This window comes from Hemitrygon akajei, chromosome 27, assembly GCF_048418815.1.
Source record: "Hemitrygon akajei chromosome 27, sHemAka1.3, whole genome shotgun sequence".
Taxonomy (NCBI): Eukaryota; Metazoa; Chordata; class Chondrichthyes; order Myliobatiformes; family Dasyatidae; genus Hemitrygon; species Hemitrygon akajei.
The window spans coordinates 21,199,504-21,220,370 of NC_133150.1; the positions used below are offsets into that span (position 1 = coordinate 21,199,504).

At 37.6% G+C, this 20,867-nt stretch overlaps 1 protein-coding gene across 2 annotated transcripts in view; it reads left to right on the plus strand.

The window, feature by feature from the left end:
• The window catches only part of brpf3b (bromodomain and PHD finger containing, 3b), an 86,324-nt gene extending 71,532 nt beyond the window's left edge, over positions 1 to 14,792 (plus strand). For both annotated transcript variants that reach the window (XM_073030473.1, XM_073030474.1), the window contains exons 7-13: positions 3,935 to 4,201; positions 5,626 to 6,153; positions 6,365 to 6,473; positions 9,421 to 9,527; positions 11,580 to 11,677; positions 12,508 to 12,662; positions 13,811 to 14,792. In XM_073030473.1, coding sequence (XP_072886574.1) covers positions 3,935 to 4,201; positions 5,626 to 6,153; positions 6,365 to 6,473; positions 9,421 to 9,527; positions 11,580 to 11,677; positions 12,508 to 12,662; positions 13,811 to 13,994 — 1,448 coding nt within the window. In that variant the 3' untranslated portion in view covers positions 13,995 to 14,792. The remainder of the gene's footprint in view (positions 1 to 3,934; positions 4,202 to 5,625; positions 6,154 to 6,364; positions 6,474 to 9,420; positions 9,528 to 11,579; positions 11,678 to 12,507; positions 12,663 to 13,810) is intronic.
• The last annotated feature ends 6,075 nt before the right edge of the window (positions 14,793 to 20,867 follow it).

Consider the following 20,867-nt stretch of genomic DNA (forward strand, 5'->3'; position numbering starts at 1 on the left):
TTCTTTGTTTAATGAATGATATGTTTAAAGTGGAATGCCAATATTTTAAAGGACTGCAAAAAATAGAAAATTATTGTAGAATTCATATTTCTTGTCAAGATTATGCTGAACTATTTACACACTTTATAACAGTTAGCAGTACTTATATAATCATTTAATTTGGATTGCATGTAAAATCATTCTCTTTTGGGCTAAAATATGGTCATCTTTTTGTTGACCCTATTAAAGGTATTCTATTTCTAATTTTTTACCAATTTGTTGGAACAGGATGAGTTAGTCTTTCACTTAATTTGAGTAATTGCTGTAGATGTGGTATATGAAGTGAAGCAATAGAGTTAGTGAGTCATGCCTATGGTCTATGGTGTACCATGCCCATGCCAACCATCTGGTCCTCAACTTTTCTATTCTCCTTGACCAGCACTTGGTTTATAGCCTACTGGGACTTGATGATTCAAGTGTTCATCTAGGTACTACTCAAATCTTGTGAGATTTCCTGTCTCTATCACCACCTTGGTGTATTCTCGATTACAGTCACTCCTGAGTGGAAATATTCTTTCTCATATCCCTTCTAACCCTTTTAATCAACTTAAATGCACATCCTTTGGTTTTAAGCATCTCCCTTAAAGGAAAATGTTTCTCACGATCCACCCTATCTATGCCTCTTATCATCTGTATCCAGTCCACCCTCACCTCAACCTCTTCTGTAACAAGGAAAATAAAGCCAGCCCACCCAGTTTCACTTTAAAAGTGAAAGTTTCATCCCAGTCAATAGCTTTGTAAATCACTTTTCCACCATTTTTAGAAAATTCATATCCTTCCCATGTCAACCAAGTATAAAGCTTTATATTTGTGGTATTCCCTTATAGTTTGTAGTAATTTATTTACATCATACTGTATATTCAATATAACCAATGAATATACTGAACTATTTTGATACAATAACTATCTCTGAAAAATAGTTACAAAATCATTTTACATAGGTTACTTTGGAACATTCCATAACTTTAAGTACAGTTACTTTTTCATACATCATCTATCTTGAAAATTTTAAAAATAGTCTAAATTGGTACTTTAAAAGATTACATGCTGTATGTATAAAAATGGTTGAAATTCATTTCTATGCAAAGTAATAATTTCAGCTATAATCTATTATTTGTAACTACTAATCAAATTAGTAACTTGAGATGGGGGATGGCTTGGCTTACTTTAACCCTGCAATGAGGTATGCATGTTAAGTTTCATTTTCCATGATTAGTCAAGGCTATTAAAATAGATTGGATGTATTCCTCACATTCAAAAGTAATTGATCCTTTCAGGCGTTATTTGTTGATATTGTTGAATTATAAACAGAAAATGCAAAGTTTGAGACTGAAATGCATTTATGACAAAGGATGACAAATTATAGGTGATGTTGTTACTTATATACTATATGTCATCTCACTTCTCAACAGTGAGGGTTATTTTTTTGTAATCTTTCATTGAGTTATTCTCATTTGAAATTGCCGTTCTATTAGGATTATATCGCAAATCAATATCGATATTGCAAAAGAGTAGAATTATACTTTTTCCAAGTTTTTTTAATCACTTTTTATTTTAATGAAGTTCCACTGAATTTTCACAATTGAATTTTCATGAATATGTTGGTTTTAATGTGATGCTTGAAGTCACATCATTGTATGTTTTATTCAAAGGTTAAAGTAAATTTTATTATCAAAGTACATATATGTCATCATATACAATCCTAAGATTCATTTTCTTGTGGGCATACTCAACAAATCTATAGAATAATAACTATAACAGAAATAAAAAAGACTGCCCAACTAGAGCATTCAACCAGAGTGCAGAAGTCAACAAAACTGTGCAAATGTAAAAAGAAAAAACAATAATAATAAGTAAATAAGTTGAACAAGTTAGGTCTCTATTCATTGGAGCATAGAAGGTTGAGGGGGGATTTGATCGAGGTATTTAAAATTTTGAGAGGGATAGATAGAGTTGACGTGAATAGGCTGTTTCCATTGAGAGTAGGGGAGATTCAAACGAGAGGACATGATTTGAGAGTTAGGGGGCAAAAGTTTAAGGGAAACACGAGGGGGTATTTCTTTACTCAGAGAATGATAGCTGTGTGGAATGAGCTTCCTGTAGAAGTAGTAGAGGCCAGTTCAGTTGTGTCATTTAAGGTAAAATTGGATAGGTATATGGACAGGAAAGGAGTGGAGGGTTATGGGCCGAGTGCGGGTAGGTGGGACTAGGTGAGATTAAGAGTTCGGCACGGACTAGGAGGGCCGGAATGGCCTGTTTCCGTGCTGTGATTGTTATATGGTTATATAACCAATAAATAGGTTGTGGGAACCTTTCAGTGATGGAGCCAATGAAGTTGAGTGAGGTTATCCCCTTTGGTTCAAGAGCCTGATGGTTGAGGGGTAGTACCGTAGATTCCGGACTACAGAGCGCACCTGATTTTTAGCCGCTGGCACTAATTTTAGAAATAAAATCATTTTTTTAAATGTAAAGGCCGCACCGGATTTTAGGCCGCACCGGATTTTCGGCCGCAGGTGTCCCACGTTGTAATATGAGATATTTACACAGAAAGATATTACACGTGAGGATTTTTTTAACTTTTAATTAAATCCATATGGTAACAAAAACAAATACATATTGCAAATGCTTTTTTTCGAACCGTGCCCGTACGCGGCTACTTTTAAATATACGTTGCGTATACTTCTTTACTGAACAACATTCCAATATCTCCTAACGACTGGTAAAAAATATATATACTGCAGCCTACCAGGAAAAGTTATTGATACCTTTAACTTAAAAGCAGATTTCGCTCGGATCCAAAGCCGCTCGCGGAATCCGCTCCCCCCCTCCTTTCCGTTTATCGCAAACGGCATTTAAAAGCAGATTTCGCTCAGATCCAAAGCCGCTCCGCCGCTCGACCCCCTCCTTTCCGTTTCATCGCAAACGGCATTTTCCCACAAGACGCCGCGAAACCGGGTGTGTCGTCATAGCATCCCGCGATGTAGTACAGAAAACAAATATAGTTTAAACTAAGAGGGTAGGTAGCACAATGCTTCGAGTGTTTTCCATGTTGATGAGGGTGAGTACAAATGACTGATTTACAATAATTTAATTGTGAAAGTGCGCTTGATTTATCGTACAATTTCATTGGACCTCTGTGAACTACTCATCAATTTTATTGGTCTACTGTTACGAGGCAAAATGTTTACGAGGCGGCATGAAAAAAACTTTGCATTAGCCGCTCCGGATTATTGGCCGCAAAGTTCAAAGCTGTTCAAAATGTGGGAAAAAAGTAGCGGCTTAAAATCCGGAATCTACGGTAACTTTTCCTGAACCTGGTGGTGCAAGTCATGAGGCTGTTCTACCTTCTTCCTGATGGTAGCAACGCGAAGAGAGCATGTCCTGGAAGGTGGGTGCTCCTGTTGATGGATGCTGCTTTCCCATGACTGCGTTTCATGTAGATATGCTCAGTGGTTGGGAAAGCTTGTTAATGTTGGACTGAGGTATATCCACTACTTTTTATGGACTTTCTTTTCAAGGGCGTTGGTGTTCCCATATCAGGCTGTGTTACAGCCAGTCAATATACTCTCCACTACATATCTATAGAAATTTGTCAAAGTTTTAGATGTCATACAGAATCGCTGCAAATTCCAAAGGAAGTAGAGGCACTGCTGTGCTTTCTTCATGATTGCACTTACATGCTGGGCTAGGACAGGTCCTCTGAAATAATAACACCTAGGAATTTAAAGTTAGAACTCTCTCCATCTCTGTTCCTCCGATGAGGACTGGCTCATGAACCTCTGGTTTCCTTCTCCTGAAGTCTATACCTCATACCTCATTTACACAAATTTAAAAATGATAATATTATCGATTGCCAGAAATTGATGGGTCATTTTTGTTTTGATTTGTATTTCAGTGGATAACATGCTGATACCTGAAAACAGAGCTCATCTGTCACTGGAGGACCAGCTGAAAGAGTTGCTAGATAAATTGGACATAACATGTACCATGAAGTCAAGTGGAGCCAGATCAAAGCGAGTAAGATTGCTGAGGAGAGAGATCAACAGCATCAGACATAAATTGGCACAACAGCAGCATCTACATAATGGCAACTGTTCTGAATTATCAAAGGAAGATAATGAGAAAGCACTGGTTGAAGGCAATGAGGAAAGCACTGAAAGAGGTGTGTGGTATATTTTCTTCACATACATAAAGTTAGCTTTTTTTAAAGAGTCAGAGAATTTGTTAAGTGGCTTAATACTTCATTAAAACTCAAATGCACATCATGCATAAAGTGTAATACTTTCAGGTATTTTACTGCAAAACTAATTGGTAAATAACTTAAATTTTTCATCACCACTGATTTCCTTTGATTGCAGTGGAGAAGGTGCAGAGCAGCACAGCCTGTGCAGATGCTGAATCACTCCACCTTCTTTGGAATTTCCGTAAGAAGCTACACATACACAGAAATCCTGAAATTGCTGTCATTTTCAGAATATAATGAGGGAAACTGCTGAAAGCAACTACAAAATATCACCTATTAATACCTGGAATGGTTTTCTGAGTAAGGTAGTTGAAACAAAAGCTCTGAATTAATTTTTGGAAAAAAAATACTTGAGTCTATTCAGCTCTTTAGATTCCTTCTTTGCAATGGATCTAGGTGGGGTTATTTTACAGCATGCATTTATTATAATCAGATGATTAGAATATTCAGGTACAATATTGAGGTTTCTGGATCCTTAAGTTAATAAAATGGATTTGTTGAAAGACTTCAAAGGAGACAAAGTGATTATTGCTTTTGATTAATGTTTCAGAAAAAGATATAGTTCTTGTTCTTTATAAATAGATGGATTTAAAATGATACTTTTAGGAATGTTATCAAAGACCAGCTGTTTAATGGCTGTGTCTTTTTTGGCAAAAGACAAGAAATAGCTGAAAGCTGTTTAATGTTTAATTTTTACATTTTGTTTTCTCTGGAAATTATTTGGCATATTTTAAGTGGAACCTATAGGTTGGAATTTACATTTTCAAATTTAATTTGATGCCAAGATGAATCTTTGAATGAAGTAAGTAGAGCAGGATAGGAAATAATCCAGGAGTTAGGAAAGGGAAATAAAAGAAGCATTCAGGCAATAGATTGTTAAAAGCACGCATTTGATGGATTTTCAACTTCAGATTGTCTGCAAGTTATAGTTTCCATCCATTTTTCATTCCAAGCTTCTGTAATGAGCAGTCAATCTACCATGCCAGTTATGCATTCCAAACATCATGTTAAAAGTTAGTTTCCAATCTCTTTATGCTATGGGGGAGATCTTGTATTTTGAAGGTCGTAACGTCTGCAAACAGCAGCCTAGTTTATTCATAGTTGTCTTTTCTGCAGATATTACAGAAAATACTGCATTGAAAAGAACAAATTCTGAATTTTAAATATTCCTGGATATCAGTTCATGACTGCATTTTTAAATCATACTCATTTTTAATAATCAGTGCAATTTTGATAACATTTGGAAAATATGCATGTTAATATGGACAAATGAGAATATTTAAAGGTTTGTGGGTAAATATAGAAAACAAACATAATTTATTTTCTTATTCTTTTATCTGCAGATGATTCTAAATCTTCCCTCCCACCAACATTAGAACCTACAGGACCAGCACCTTCACCCTCGGACTCTGAAACCCACACAGACCCTCCTACTCTCAAACCTGTGAGTGAAAGCAGGGCACAAAGCAGACTGCACAAACGAATTAAATCTGACAGTGATGTTCTGAACAGAAAAACACTACAAACTGAAGCCCTTGGCGCTCATACTCTGCAGCGCCTCCTGAGTGACAGTGGAGTAAATGGTTTAGCTCTCCCTACCTCAGACTCTTCAGCTCAGTCTGTCAATGAAGTGGGCAGGCGCACCTCTGTTCTTTTTCGGAAAGCGAAAAACGGAGTAAAGTTACAGAAGGGTTGTGGTCAGCTGATGGAGAATGGAGATAGCCAGCACCAAACAGAACAATTGGCACTAAATACTTCAGGGACACTTTCAAAACTACAGAGTTTGCGTCAATCAAGAAAACGACCCCAAAGTTTGAGCTGCAGCTCAGACAGTGAAAGTGAGAAATCTCCTTGCACTCCTGCTGAACTAGGTAAACCCGCTTTATTGTCTTCCATATTCGCAATGTCCTTGTCAGCAGCTTAACCTTCTGTTAATGGGGCAGCCGGAATTTATAGCCACCATTGAAATTGTTTGGCATTTATTCTAATACTGATATTCAACAGGCAAGGTCAGTCTTTTTGGTTTCATTATTTCAAAATATTGGTCCATTTTGGGTGAAGCTTTGTATGTTTTCTTTACAGGGCTTTCTAATGGCTTTGGAAAGCACACTCAGTTGTCAAATGCAGAAAGCTACTCAGATTCTGAGTGTAGTTCCAGTCTTGGAAGCAATGGGGCATTTGATAATAACAGGTACTTATTAAAACTTTGAAGTGCTCTAGAGTTAACCTGTCTGTCATGCATGTGATGAAGTGTGTTCATACAAATTATTTAAATACATACATTTGTAGATCACTGAACCTGAAGGCTTTCTTTCCACTTCACAAATTGAAAACTGTCTCTTTTATTCGTTTGTTCCCATATTGACGTGTGATACAATTACCAAATTTAAATTTGGCTTAGATTTTAGAAGGATGGCTGACGCAGGGAGTGAACATGTTACTCCTGTGCATATTTTGCTGAATAACTTATTTGGACATAGTATAATGCAGCTGAATGATGTGCCTTTGTGGATGTTATATAGTTTTAATGGAGGAACCCAATCTTGACAATAAACTTTGCTACATCTTGTGTTGATAGCTGAGGTCAAAACTAGTTGCAACAAATTTTGAAAATCCCTATTTCATTTCAAGTACATCATTACAGATTAAATGAGTATTAAAAATTGTTATGGATGTCTTAATAAATATTAAAGTACTTGACTGGACAACTGGTGTCTGACAGAGAAGGTGATGTCTATTTTTGACCTATTAAAATGGCTCTGTGATTTAAGTTTGGTACACTTCTTGTATTTTCCCATTCCCAGTTAAGTAGTGCTGAGACTCTGACTCCCCACAATGATGAAATCAGAAACTCTGTTTTGGTAAAGGGCAGATATATCATCATATTTTAATACTGCAGCCTTTTCTATTGTTTCATAAGCAGGCATTCTGATATTCTGCAGTAAATATTTCCTAATAGTTTGTGTTAGGTGTGATCTATTTACTGAAAATATTTTTTCAGCTTTCAACTTTATACTTGATTGTCTTAACCATAGAGAAGGTTATGATTGAAAACATCTATAATTTGAATATTATATTTTGTGCTTTAAAATGTAAGGAGAATAAATACATTTACACATAAATGTTACACAAATATTTTGCCTTTACGAAGCTTCTGCAAAAGCACTACAGTTTATGGGTTATTGGATTTCTACTTTTTGATAAAACATAAAATCCTTGAATAGATATTTAAAGAATAAACACTATATCAAAACACTATTTTATAGCCAAACTTGGATTGCCTCTTCCTGAAGTGCATTACATATTAATATTTTGATCCAGCATTAGACCAGGTTTCAGCAAAGACTGAAACAGCTTTAGTACACCAACATTATGACATTGCCTTTTGTCAATTTATTTAAACCTTTTCCCTAGTTATTTTTGGTGTATAAGGCAAAGCAACTTTTTCCTTGTACAGCAATAGAGAAAAATCAAGAAAATGAATTCTTCTATTTTGCGAGCCAAGGTGGCAAGCGCCTTAGCAACGTGTTAATACACTAGTATATTAAATAATTATCAAGTTACTTAGTGCTTCCTTACACAGAATTCCTTTAATTGGATATAAATGCTATACAATTATCCATGGCCATGTTACTCATGTAATAGTAATTAGCAAGTTTCAATATTTTGAGCTGCTACTCAATAACAAATGTTATAAGTAGAATACATTGTTATAGTTGCCATAACATACAAAACATATACATCTATATAACTAAACAAAATAAGAGCACATGGTATCATTACAGGAGAGATCCTAGCATAGATAAAAGATTGGCTGACTAGTAGGAATAAAGGGGGCCTTTTCTGGTTGACTGCCAGCAACTAGTGATATTCTGTAGGAGTCGGTGTTGGGCCAGTTCTTTTCATTCATGCTATATATCAGTGCTCTGGATGATGGAATTGAAAGCTCTGTGGCCAGCTTTACAGGCAATGCATGGATAGGTGGAGGGACAGGTAGTGTTGAGGAAGCAAGGAGTCTGCAGTAGGACTTGGACAGGTTAAGAGAATGGATAAAGAAGTAACAGGTGGAATACAATGTGTGGAAGTGTATGGTCATGCACTTTGGTAGAAGGAATAAAGGTGTAGACCATTTTCTAAACAGAGTAAATTAAGAAATCAGAAGTGCAAAGGGAATTGGGGGTCCTAGTGATGGATTCCCTAAAGGTTAACTTGCAGGTTGAGTGGGTAGTAAGGAAGGCAAATACAATGTTAACATTCATTTTAAGAGGACTAGAATATAAAAGCAAGGATTTAGTTTATGCTGAGACTTTATAAAGCATTGGTCATACCGCATTTGGAATATGGTGAGCAGTTTTGGTCCCCTTATGTAAGAAAGGATGTGCTGGCACTGGAGAGGGTCCAGATGAGGTTCACAAGAGTTAACCCAGAAATGAAAGAGTTAACATATGAAGAGCATTTGATGGCTGTAGGCCATTACTCACTGGAGTTTAGAGGAATGAGGCGGAGATCTCTTTGCAACCTATTGAACATTGGAAGGTTTAGACAGAGTGGAGAGGATGATTCCAATAGTGTGAGAATCAAGAACCAGAGGGTATAGCCTCAGAACACAAGGAAGTCATTTTAGAACAAAGATGAGGAGGAATTTCTTTAAAAAGAGGATAGTTAATCTATGTAACCATTGCCATGGACAGCTGTGGAGGTCAAGTCACCTTGTATATTTAAAACGGATTGATAGGTTCTTGATTAGTATGTGTATCAAAGGTTAAGGGGAGAACACAGAAGGATGGGGTTGAGGGGGATAATAAATCAACCATAATGGAATGGGAGAGCAGACTGAATGTGCTAACTAACCTTATTCTGCTCCTATGTCTTATGGTCTCATTCCGGAATTATCAGGGAAATCTATCATATAGTGTGTGCAAAAGTTATTTGGAATCATAGGATGTGTAACAGATATATTCCATATTGTATGGCAAAATAATCTTTCACTATGTACCCCCGTCAATACTCCTGTCAGTAGATTACTACAGTATGCTACTTTATATTTGTTGATTTATTTCCTTTGAAAACAGGTCTTCAAGGTACCTTTTTATCCATTATCTTTATTAAAGGCATTGGTATTGCTTTTCCTGTTTTAGTGGCATGTCTCCACCCAAACGTAGCCGAGGGAAACCAGCTCTCGCTCGAGCACATTGTCTTGACAACGGGAATGGGGATGCATCATGTGGAGATTACAGTACATCAGGTATATTGCATAGCAATAGGTACTTCATACTTAGAATTAATTGAATGTAAGAATAAGGATATAAGAAATATTTAGCATTGAAATTGCTGTTGTTAATGAAGCAGTGCAAAACCTGCCATAAGGGTAAGGAAAGCCTGTTTTTATAATTCTATGAATGCACAGTTCCTCCTGTTACTATGTTTTAGTAAGACATCTCAATGAGAAAAGGACAAGTGACTTGGGAAATTTAGCATCCTACGTACCTTTCCTAATATGTCTTGCAATATGTGTTCTAATGCGTTCACAAATGATTGCATTGCAGAATTTGCAAAATAGTTTTTCATAAAATGTTCATTGTCATATGAAACACACATAAAGTGCTGGAGGAACTCAGCAGGCCAGGCAGCATCAATAGAAAAGAGAACAGTTGATGTTTCAGGCCGAGACCCTTCAGCAGGATGGAAGAAAAAAAGATGAGTCACGGTTAGGTGGGGGGTGGGGAAGAAGAAACACAAGGTGATAAGTGAAATTGGAAGTGGGTAGGGGTGAAGTTAAGAACTAGGCAGTTGATTGGTGAAAGAAATACAGGGCTGGAGAAGGGGGAATCTAATAGGAGAGGACAGAAGTCCATGGAAGAAAGGAAAAGGGGGAGGAGCACCAAGGGGGGGGGCAATGGGCAGGCAAGGAGATGAGGTGAGAGAGGGAAAAGGGGATGGGAAAAGAGAAAGTGGGGGGCTATCACCAGAAGTTTGAGAAATCAATGTTCATGCCATCAGGTTGGAGGCTACCCAGACAGGAATATAAGGTGTTGCTCCTTCAACCTGAGTGTGGCCTCAACACGACAGTAGAGGAGGCCCTGGATTGACATATCAGAATGGGAAGTGGAATTAAAATGGGTAGCCACTGGGAGATCATCGATTTCTCAAACTTCTGGTAATGGCCTTCTCCTCTCAGTTCCCAATCCCCTTTTCCCTCTCTCACCTTATCTCCTTGCCTGCCTATTGTCCCTCCCTTGGTGTTCTTTTTCTTTCTTCCATGGCCTTCTGTCCCCACCTATCAGACTCCCCCTTCTCCAGTCCTTTGTCTCTTTCACCAATCATTTCCCCAGCTCTTTACTTCACCCCTCTTCCCATCCCAGTTTTACCTATCACTTAAAAACACAAAATGCTGGCAGAGCTCAGCAGGCCAGACAGCATCTATGGGAGGAGGTAGTGACGACATTCCGGGCCAAAACCCTTCATGTACCTATCATTTTTTGTTTCTTCCTCCCCTCCCCCCACCTTTTAACTCTACTCCTCATCTTTTTTTCTCCAGTCCTGTTGCGGGGTCTCCCCCCCATAACAATGACTCTACACTTTTTCATAGATGCTGCCAGGCCTGCTGAGTTCTGCCAGCATTTTATGTGTTTTGGATTTCCAGCATCTGCAGATTTTCCTCGTTTGTCACTGCAGTATGGAATTGTGTTTTTTTTCCCACTGTAGATCGCATTATTTAGTTTTTATGAAGAAAAAGGTTAAAAGGTCCAAAGCTTTGAACTGGTTTATTTAATGAGCATCTTTCTAGTTATGATCGCTGTTTCAACAAGGCTTTAGTACAATTAATAGATAGTAAAAATAGATGCTGTTGTGGCGACCCACTTTCTGCGCAGGCGAACCGGCTCACAAATAGCCAGCGCGTGGGGGGAGACTTTGGTAATGCACCTCCGATGTCATTTCCGCCTGGAGAGGGTGGGCGCTAGGGATTTAAATACCAGCAATGCGAAGTTTGAATAAACTAGTCTCGAAACGACTTACCGACTGCGTGTCGTTATTTCAGCGCTGTGTGTAGCACATCGCTACACTGTTTTAATTAAACAGGACATATGCAGACTTTTCTTTAGAAAAGGCAAATGGAAATAAATCATATTTACGACAATGCAGTTTTTTTTCCTGTAAGCATCAATTAGTTCCATATTTATTTGAGATATATTTTTCTGATGCATGTTGCTTCTTCTAAAAAAGTGGAACTCATAAAAATTACTTGATAATATAATATAATAAATGCTCCTATTGTTTTGTCCTTGTATTTTTATAGGGAGAGGAGTCTGGACACCTTTTGAGAATGATGCTGTTTTAGAACCTCTAGAACTAGTTTGGGCCAAATGTAGAGGGTACCCTTCTTATCCAGCACTAGTAAGTCAAAGTTCTTTGTTTTCTCATTATATCTTGAAATTTGTAAAGGAATAATGCTACTAATATGTGACAGATGAAAATAAAAGCATTGAATGAATTATCTTTTTCTGTGTTCATATCTTGAGGCAACTTAGACTTCTGAGATTTCATGTTGATCATATTTTCCACTAAGGATCATGAAAATAATTTTAAATAACTATCTAGATGTCTCAAAATAACATAGACTAGAATTCTGCTGTAATTTTTCAGCAAAGATTCCTCTATTATTTTTATGAATTGAATGGCTACTTCTAAGGAGAACTGCACAAATTAAAAATTGGGTATTGACACTTGTTTAGAATAGGTTAAGCATGGTGTGTAGTGGTATTTATTGTTTCATCCAGGTGAAACTCTCAAATCTTTGTAGGCTGCATTACTAGAAATGTTATATTTTAGAACAAGAACATAGAATAGTACAGCACAGTACAGGCCATTTGGCCCACAATATTGTGCAGACCCTTAAACCCTGCCTCCCATATAAACCCCCACCTTAAATTCCTCCATATACCTGTCTACAGATGTGACCTTGGACTAAGGCTTCCTTTACCCTTCGCAGAGGTGTAAAACAACATTTTACAGTACTTTTAAAGAAAACTCAAAGAATCCCTGTGACCAGCATTGTGAAAATTAATGAACTTGGCATTGATCTCATTTGTGGGACTGCCATATTTTAATTGCATCACAGAAGAATTGACTAGGTGTGAAGAGATTTAGAGATCCTGAGCTCATGATTGGCATTTTACAAATACAGAACAATTTTTCTTTATTTTCTGTAACATTTCAACTTGTAGATCATAGATCCGAATATGCCTCGAGATGGATTATACCATAATGGTGTCCCGATACCTGTACCTCCACTGGATGTAGTAAAACTAGGAGAGCAAATGCACGCTGAAGCTGGAGAGAAGCTTTATCTAGTTCTGTTTTTTGACAACAAAAGAACATGGTAAGAAAAACTATAAAAATGTTATTCTTGAACTGAATTTACTGTATTTTATCCCCTTTCTGTTTACTGATTTTAAATAATTTATTAATATGTTTTGTGTATATGTCCATCTATCTATGCAGTTGATTTGTGTTGTCACATATGTCTGTACATAGAGACTTGTTAGTCCTGGGTTTTATAGCATTCCCCAGACTCTGATGGACAGAAGCTCAACTTCAGTAAGTATTAGTGGCACTCATGGCAACACAACTGCATGTGTCATTCTGCAACTCTCCCTACAACCTAATGGAAGGTAGGGTTTTCAAACTGTATTGATCTGTCACTAAACAATCTTTCAAATAATAAAAACATCTGCTGCTTAAAGATTTTTCTCACTGGATAAAGAAATAAAAATTTTCTACCTTCTCAGCGGGAATAATATCGGATGCAAGTATATTTAGAATCAGCTGTTAGGAAAGCTTGCTGCTCTACTGACTTCCAATAAAGCCCTGATGTAACATGATTTAATAGTTGTGTCTGGCTTCTATTCATGCTCAGTAATGATGTGCCTTTGGCTTTATTCCGTACCCTTGCATTAAGATTAACTTACACATGACAATCCCAGACTAATGTCTTAATAATGACATGGAAGATCAAAAAAAAATTCTCCTTTCAGACCCATTTGCCTAGAAATACTTAATATGATCATTGTTAGGACTCTCAATGGGGTATGAAAGGGAAATAGATCTCCCAAACCATTCTTGGGGGGGGGGGAGGGGGTGGAGATTACTTAGGATTTTCTATTTCTTTGTTTGAAGAAGAGAATAACTACATCTAAAACTGATTATTTGTGGCAAACTAATAAAGCCGTCCAACTAATCATAATGTAATTTTTAACATCTTTACATATAGTAGGCTAATAACCGTAAAGAGATCTGTGTCCTTGGCCCAGAATATTGTCTTGGTACCTTATCATTTTATAAAATGAACGACTATATGAATAGTGTCTGTTCTATGTATTCCTATACAGCTAGCTTGCATGAACGTGTATTATGCCCGTCCCCAACCACGTGGGTTTCCAATTATGTTATATTCAGCATCGATAAACTGAAATAGTTCCTGATCAGTGTTTTGGAAGTGTTCTAATCTCCTGATATATTCATTAACAGGCAGTGGCTTCCTCGTTCAAAGTTACTTCCTCTTGGTATTGATGACACAGTGGACAAATTGAAAATGATGGAAGGACGTAAATCAAGCATCCGAAAATCTGTTCAAATTGCTTATGACCGAGCAATGATCCATTTGAGCAGAGTACGTGGAGAACATGGCTTTCTCACCTCAAACTACATGTGACTGTGATAAAACATAACCAAAGTTACGAAAGGAGATGGTATGATGTAACATCAGGCATCAAAGAACTTAATTTCTGCTCATTGTAAAAACTAAATTCACTTTCTTTATTTTTTCATACTTTTAAGCAGATCAACACAAAGCCTCCGGTACTGCCAATTCTTGTATGACCTTTCTTTGACTTGTTGTCATGTTTACTTCATTTAAACATAAATCATGCTTTAAATTTACAAATACCTGTTCATAGTGTTTATAATGCCTTCTGTGTGGACGCCAAGGGGAAGAGAAAACATGTATATAATTGTATTATATTGTTATACACTAAATTATTCAAGGCTGCAGATCAGAATCTTTAGCTTCTCTGTGATGGTGATGGGTTTTGTACGCACACACTGTAATTTATTTGAAAAACAATACCATTTGACGTTTGAAAGTATTTGTTCTGTTAAAATGCAGTGGACTTGTGACCTGTGTATACTGTGTAGTTCAACTTTAAAACATTTTTTATTGCATTTTGATTTTGGTTTTTAATGTATTCGGGCTATTATATCAATGACATTGACATACCTAGGGACCTAAAATTAGCTGCGTGTCCACTGTGAAACACAGGATGTTCATGTTGTATTTATTGTAGAAAGTAAGATTATTTGCTTTCTAGTACTGTTTATAAGAGCTGTAATGGTTGAAAAAAATTGAGAATTGACAATTGCAAAACTGTACTTTTACCTCTGATCTATTACAATCCAACTGTCTGAGGCTATATTTTCTCTTGAGAATTAAATGTGGTGATCTAGAAATTAACAGTTTCTAATTTTAATTGCTTGGCTCCATTTGTCAGCTTTCAAAATAGACCACACACATGCCGTCCATCTGTAGTTGTTCATAGCAGTTTTATAGTGTCTAAGGTTATCTAACAGAATCTCTTTGATCAAAGTTTATGACAGTTATGTGAGACCAATGTTAGCGCTGGAAACCTGGATTTCCTGGGGATACCTGGGTAAGTACCTAGCAGTAGTGTTGACAATCGGGCTGAATAATGAACCCACCAAGTAGGAGCAAAAGCAGCCATATATTTTTTGAAGTTTGCTTCACTACTCAAGAAAATCCTGCTGTCCTTACTCACGTTCCTACATGATCCTCAAATACCACTGATTATTCTTAGTCTAAAAATGTACCTATCCCTGGTTTGACAATATCCATTGGAATCCCAGTTTTACTTCTCTTCTCAGTATTAAATGATAGTCACATTATCTTGAGACCTCGTACTCCAATTCTACATTCTCCCACCAGAAGAAACATCTTCATAGCTTATAGTCAATCAAACAACCTAAGAATATCATATTTTAATGACATAATTTCTGATACTGTGCAGTCTTTTCTGACAGTACAACCTCATCATTTCAGTAGTTCATCAATGAACATTTGCTGCACTGACTTGAAGGCAGGTATATTCCTCAGATGAGATAAGAATGGCATTGTGGTCCAGGTGAGGTTTATTAAGTTTTACACGGATGTTAGGAGTAGCAAAGTGGTTGGTTTTTGGTGTTATGGTCAGGAAAAGTGTAAACATTATGAAGTGTGGACACAACAAACTGATCAGTTTTCATACTTTAACAGGTAGCGTCTCTGTACAACAGGTGGAGACTCAATGGGCCAAATAGCCTAATTTTGGTCCTATGACTTATGATCTTATGGTTTCTGGAATGAGTGCATAAACTGAATATTAGTTTTTTCTCTTTAATCTTTAGACAAAATCAATGAGAAGCAAAAAACTAGTGAATATTTATATATGCTGCACATTGCATGGAACTTCCTTCAGGAAACCATCAGGAAGTGCCTGCAATTGCTGTCTCTTCAAATCAGGTGAAGTCTACTGTAATGTTCTGTTGAAGTGTAAATTTATGATTTTGGCAAGATAGAAAATGGCATCCTAACTTTAAAATTCAAAGGAAGAGAACCATAAAATGATGGAAGATGCTACATTGCCTGCTACATGCGGCAGTCATGTAAAGCATTTGTTGGGATTTGAAACATAATAACTTGAGATGACATTAATAACAACTAACATCTAAATTGCAAAGATGTCCTCAAGTTCAAAAGATTTTATCTAAATATAGTTTGTTCTTTAATGTCATTTAACAGTGAAGTTGTATTAGAATTGACAATAGAGTAAGTTGTTCTTATTGAAAAGAAATTAAAGTCTGTAATAAGTGGGCCTCAGAGCAATCCATGTCAATGAAACAATTTTGTTAACCCCAGAATCCCTCCACCCACTTGATACTGTGTGTAATTTTATTGAACAGTTTAATATTTTTTTCATACAAGTTGAAGTTGCATCAAATGACATCTATAAATTTGCAGATGATACAACCATTGTTTCAGATAGTGACAAGAGGACATACAGAAGCAAGATATGACAGCTGGTTGAGTGGTGTCACAGTAACAACCTTGTACTCAGCAGCAGTTAGACCAAAGAATTGATTGTGGACTTCAGAAAGGGTAAGACAAGTGACCACACACCAGCCCTCAGAGAGATGAGAAGTGGAAAGAGTGAACAATTTCAGGTTCCTGGGTGTCTATCTCCGAGGATCTAACCTGGACCAACATATCAATGCAGCTGCAAAGAAGTTTGGACAGTGGCTATATTTCATCAGGAATTTGAGAAGATATGGTATGTCACCAAAACACTTGCAAATTTCTACAGATTTCTACAGATGTACCGTAAAGAGCGCTCTTAGCTGGCTGCATCATCGTCTGGTATTGGAGGTGGGGGGGGGGGGGGGCTACTGCTTAGGGTCAAAGTATGCTGCAGAGAGTTGTAAAATTAGTCAGCACCATCATGAGCATTAAACTCTATAGCATCCAGGACATCTTCAAGGAGTGATACCTCAAAAAGGTGGCATCCATCATTAAGAACCCCCATCACCCAGGTCATACTTTGTTGTCATTGCTACCCTCAGGAAAGAGGTACAGAAGCCTGAAAGCACACACACAACCATTCAGGAACAGCTTCTTCTCCTCTGCCATCCAATTCTAAATGGACGTTGAACCCATGAATACTACTTCACTACCTTTTTTTATTTCTAATTTTGCACTACTTACTTAACTATTTAATATGTATGTGAATATATATGTATATAAATAAAACCTGATTCTTATAATCTGATTTTGATTATCAGTTTATAAGTGTTGAAGATTAGAGAAAGAGGTAGGATTCTACTACATTGGCCTGTGACTTGTAATGCACATGGAATAAAGACTACAATGGAGATTATTCGGGCAGTGGGCGAATCAGCCATCTAGTGCTTCTTGATCGCGTAACGAGATTCAGTGTCACGCAACCCTGCCTCAGTAACCAGGTCCAACACTTGCCTTTATTGAATCTTACCCCTCACGGTTAATGGGGGTGTGCCCCCTTGGACTTTAGGATTAGGTTTGAGGGTAGGTCTGGTGGATGTACATAGATAGATAGATAGATACTTTATTCATCCCCATGGGGAAATTCAACTTTTTTTCCAATGTCCCATACACTTGTTGTAGCAAAACTACTTACATACAATACTTAACTCAGTAAAAAAAAATATGATATGCATCTAAATCACTATCTCAAAAAGCATTAATAATAGCTTTTAAAAAATGTTAGGTTGGGAGAGATCAGGTTGTGGAGTTTTGTGTTGAGCATGTCGGGCCCTGGTGGATAGGTTGAGGTTATTCGTTCAGAGGGCAAAAATGCCCTCTTGTGCTTCTTGATCTCGTCACTTGAGATTCAGTGTCACGCACTTCGATCTGGCCACACACTCACTAACCAGGTCCAACCATTGTCTTTCTTGGATCTTGTCCCTCCTTACACAATTCATTGGGTTTGTGGGGGTGTATGCCCCCTTGGACCTTAGGATTAGGTTTGAGGGTAGGAATAGCGGATGTATATGTGGGGCTGGGAGAGGTAAGGTTGTGTAGTTTTGTGTGCTGAGGTATGAGGTGCTATGGCAGATAGGGTAGCTTCAAGTTCCTGGGTGTCAAGATCTCTGAGGATCTAACCTGGTACCAACATACTGATGTAGTCATAAAGAAGCCAAGACAGCGGCTATACTTTATTAGGAGTTTGAAGCGATTTGGCATGTCAACAAATACGCTCAAAAACTTTTATAGTTGTACCGTGGAGAGCATTCTGACAGACTACATCACTCTGGTATGGAGGGGCTACAGCACGGGACCGAAAGAAGCTGCAGAATTTTGTAAACCTAGTCGGCTCCATCTTGGGCACTAGCCTACAAAGTACGCAGAACATCTTTAGGGAGTGGTGTCTCAGAAAGGCAGTGTCCATTATTAAAGACCTCCAGCACCCAGGGCATGCCCTTTTCTCACTGTTACCATCAGACAGGAGATACAGAAGCCTGAAGACACACACTCAGCGATTCAGGACCAGCTTCTTCCCCTCTGCCATCCGATTCCTAAATGGACTTTGAATCTTTGGACACTACCTCACCTTTTTTAATATACAGTACTTCTGTTTTGCACACTGTAAAATAATCTGTTCAATATGTAATTGATTTACTTGTTTGTTTATTATTGTGTTTTATTTATTATTTTTCTTCTCTCTCTGCTAGATTATGTATTGCATTGAATTGTTGCTGCTAAGTTAGATAGAACTCTTATAGATAGCGGGGTCAAGGGATATGGGGAGAGGGCAGAAATGGGGTACTGATTGTGTATGATCAGCCATGATCACAGTGAATGGCGGTGTTGGCTAGAAGGGCCAAATGGCCTACTCCTGCACCTACTGTCTATTGTCTATAATTTCATGTCACATGCCGGTGATAATAAACCTGATTCTGATTATTGACATGGTGGAAGAACACTTGATATTTTTCTCTTAAATAACAAAGACCAATTTTGAGGGATGTCTGAAGAAGTTGGTGTTATGTCTTGCAACTGAGTTTGCAGGTGCTTGGCAGCAAGATGTTTAAAGTACTTTGGAAATCAAAAATGAATTGTGTTTTAAATGAAGATATGCATTTCCAAGACCACTAGGCATTCTATAGCTATAGTTTCAACTATGTTTTTGATCTTAAGGTCCTACCAATCTGCTGCCTTAGTAGTAAATGGAATAAGGTGCATGCTCCACAAGTTGTTGTTTGACTTCAAAGGTCAAGTTTAACCCAGGCAACCTGTTCATATTCTATACCTTCACAGTACGTTCGGGGTCAATTTTGACCCGGCCCAAGAATCCCCTCATAACAAGAGTCTATACCAAATTCTGAACCACAGGTCTATTTAGAATGTATAAATAACCTATCTGACATTAATAAATGGGTGATTAATTATTAATTAATATTTCAGAGATCTAAAATCCATTTCAATAGATACAGCCTCAATGTACAAAAATTTGTAGCACCTGTACAAAAGTATAAAATTTTTAAATATTTTTATTTTTGTGCATTTTGGGCCACTATAGGAAAAGTCATCAAATTTCGGTGAAAAATGGCACTCAGGGTGTTTTTAGTGCTGTCAAATGTCAAAACAGGTCAAATTTAACCCGAGCTGTATGTAAGGGTTAATGTCAGAGGCATGTATACAATATACATCCTGAAATGCTTTTTCTTCGCAAAAACATCCACGAAAACAAAAAAGTGCCCCAAAGAATGAATGACAGTAAAACGTGAGAACTCCAAAGTACCCCCCAGCTCCCCCTCCCATGCGTAAGCAGCGGTGAGCAACGATCCCCCCCGCCCCGCTACACCGGCAAAAACAAACGCGCATCAGTACAATCACTGAGCCCAGGCATGTGCTAAGCAATAGCAAAGACACAGACCTTGCAGTTACCCCAAAAGCTTTGCATTTCATCCAAATTCGACAACCCACAGGTTCTCAGGTTCTCTCCCTCTCCCTGCCAACGGAGCTGTCCCCCGTGTCCCCCATTTTCATTGCGGGTGGGAGACATAACAACAACCCGCTGGTTTACAATTTTAAAAGTCCGTTTCGTCTAGCATTAGTATTTCCAGCACTTTGTTTCAATTTCAGATTTCCAAAGTCACGTTTTCAGGGCACCAGACAAGTTTTGCCCACAGTAAACAAGCAAGAAAGTAAAATAGACAGTAGAGTATATTGGTGCATAAATTCTTACCTCTCATTTAACGTAGTAATTTAAGGAATGTATTTTAAACCCATATACTGTATCTTCAACTGAGTTTAGTAGAAATGTGTGTTCTCCAAAAAAAAGAATGAAGGTGCTAGTACCTTTGTCATGTAATACTGTACAAAATAATTATTTTTGCTGCTGAGGAATTTACATGAGGGGTACACTAAATAAATAACATGCTATACAGAAGAAGAAATCTGTCTTTGGTTCAGGTATGCTAAATGCACAACGTATGTTTGTTGAACTCTTCCTTCCAGAATTCAGCGCAGTTGCCTACATCAAGTTTCAGGGCAGAGTACGTTACAAATAATACTACAATATTAAAACATGACTGAGGATGAATTTTTACCATATAAAAATGAGTAATGTATATGCAATTAGTTTGCCTATAGTAGGCAAAACAAAAATGCCAATTCATTGGAGTCATAGTCAGGCAATGCTACAGCACAGAAACAGACCCCTTAGGCCCATCTAGCCCATGCTGAACTATTATGCTGCCCAGTCCCATCGAGCTGCACCTGCACTATAGATGTCCATACCCCTCCCATCCATGTATCTATCCAGATTTCTCTCAAAGGTTGAAATTGAACTAGCATCCACCACTTCTGCTGGCAGCTTGTTTCACACTCTCACCACCCTCTGAATGAAGAAGTCCATCTTAATATTCCCCTTAAACATTTCTATTTCTAGTCTCATTTCACCCAACCTCAATGGAAACAGCCTGGTTGCATTTACCC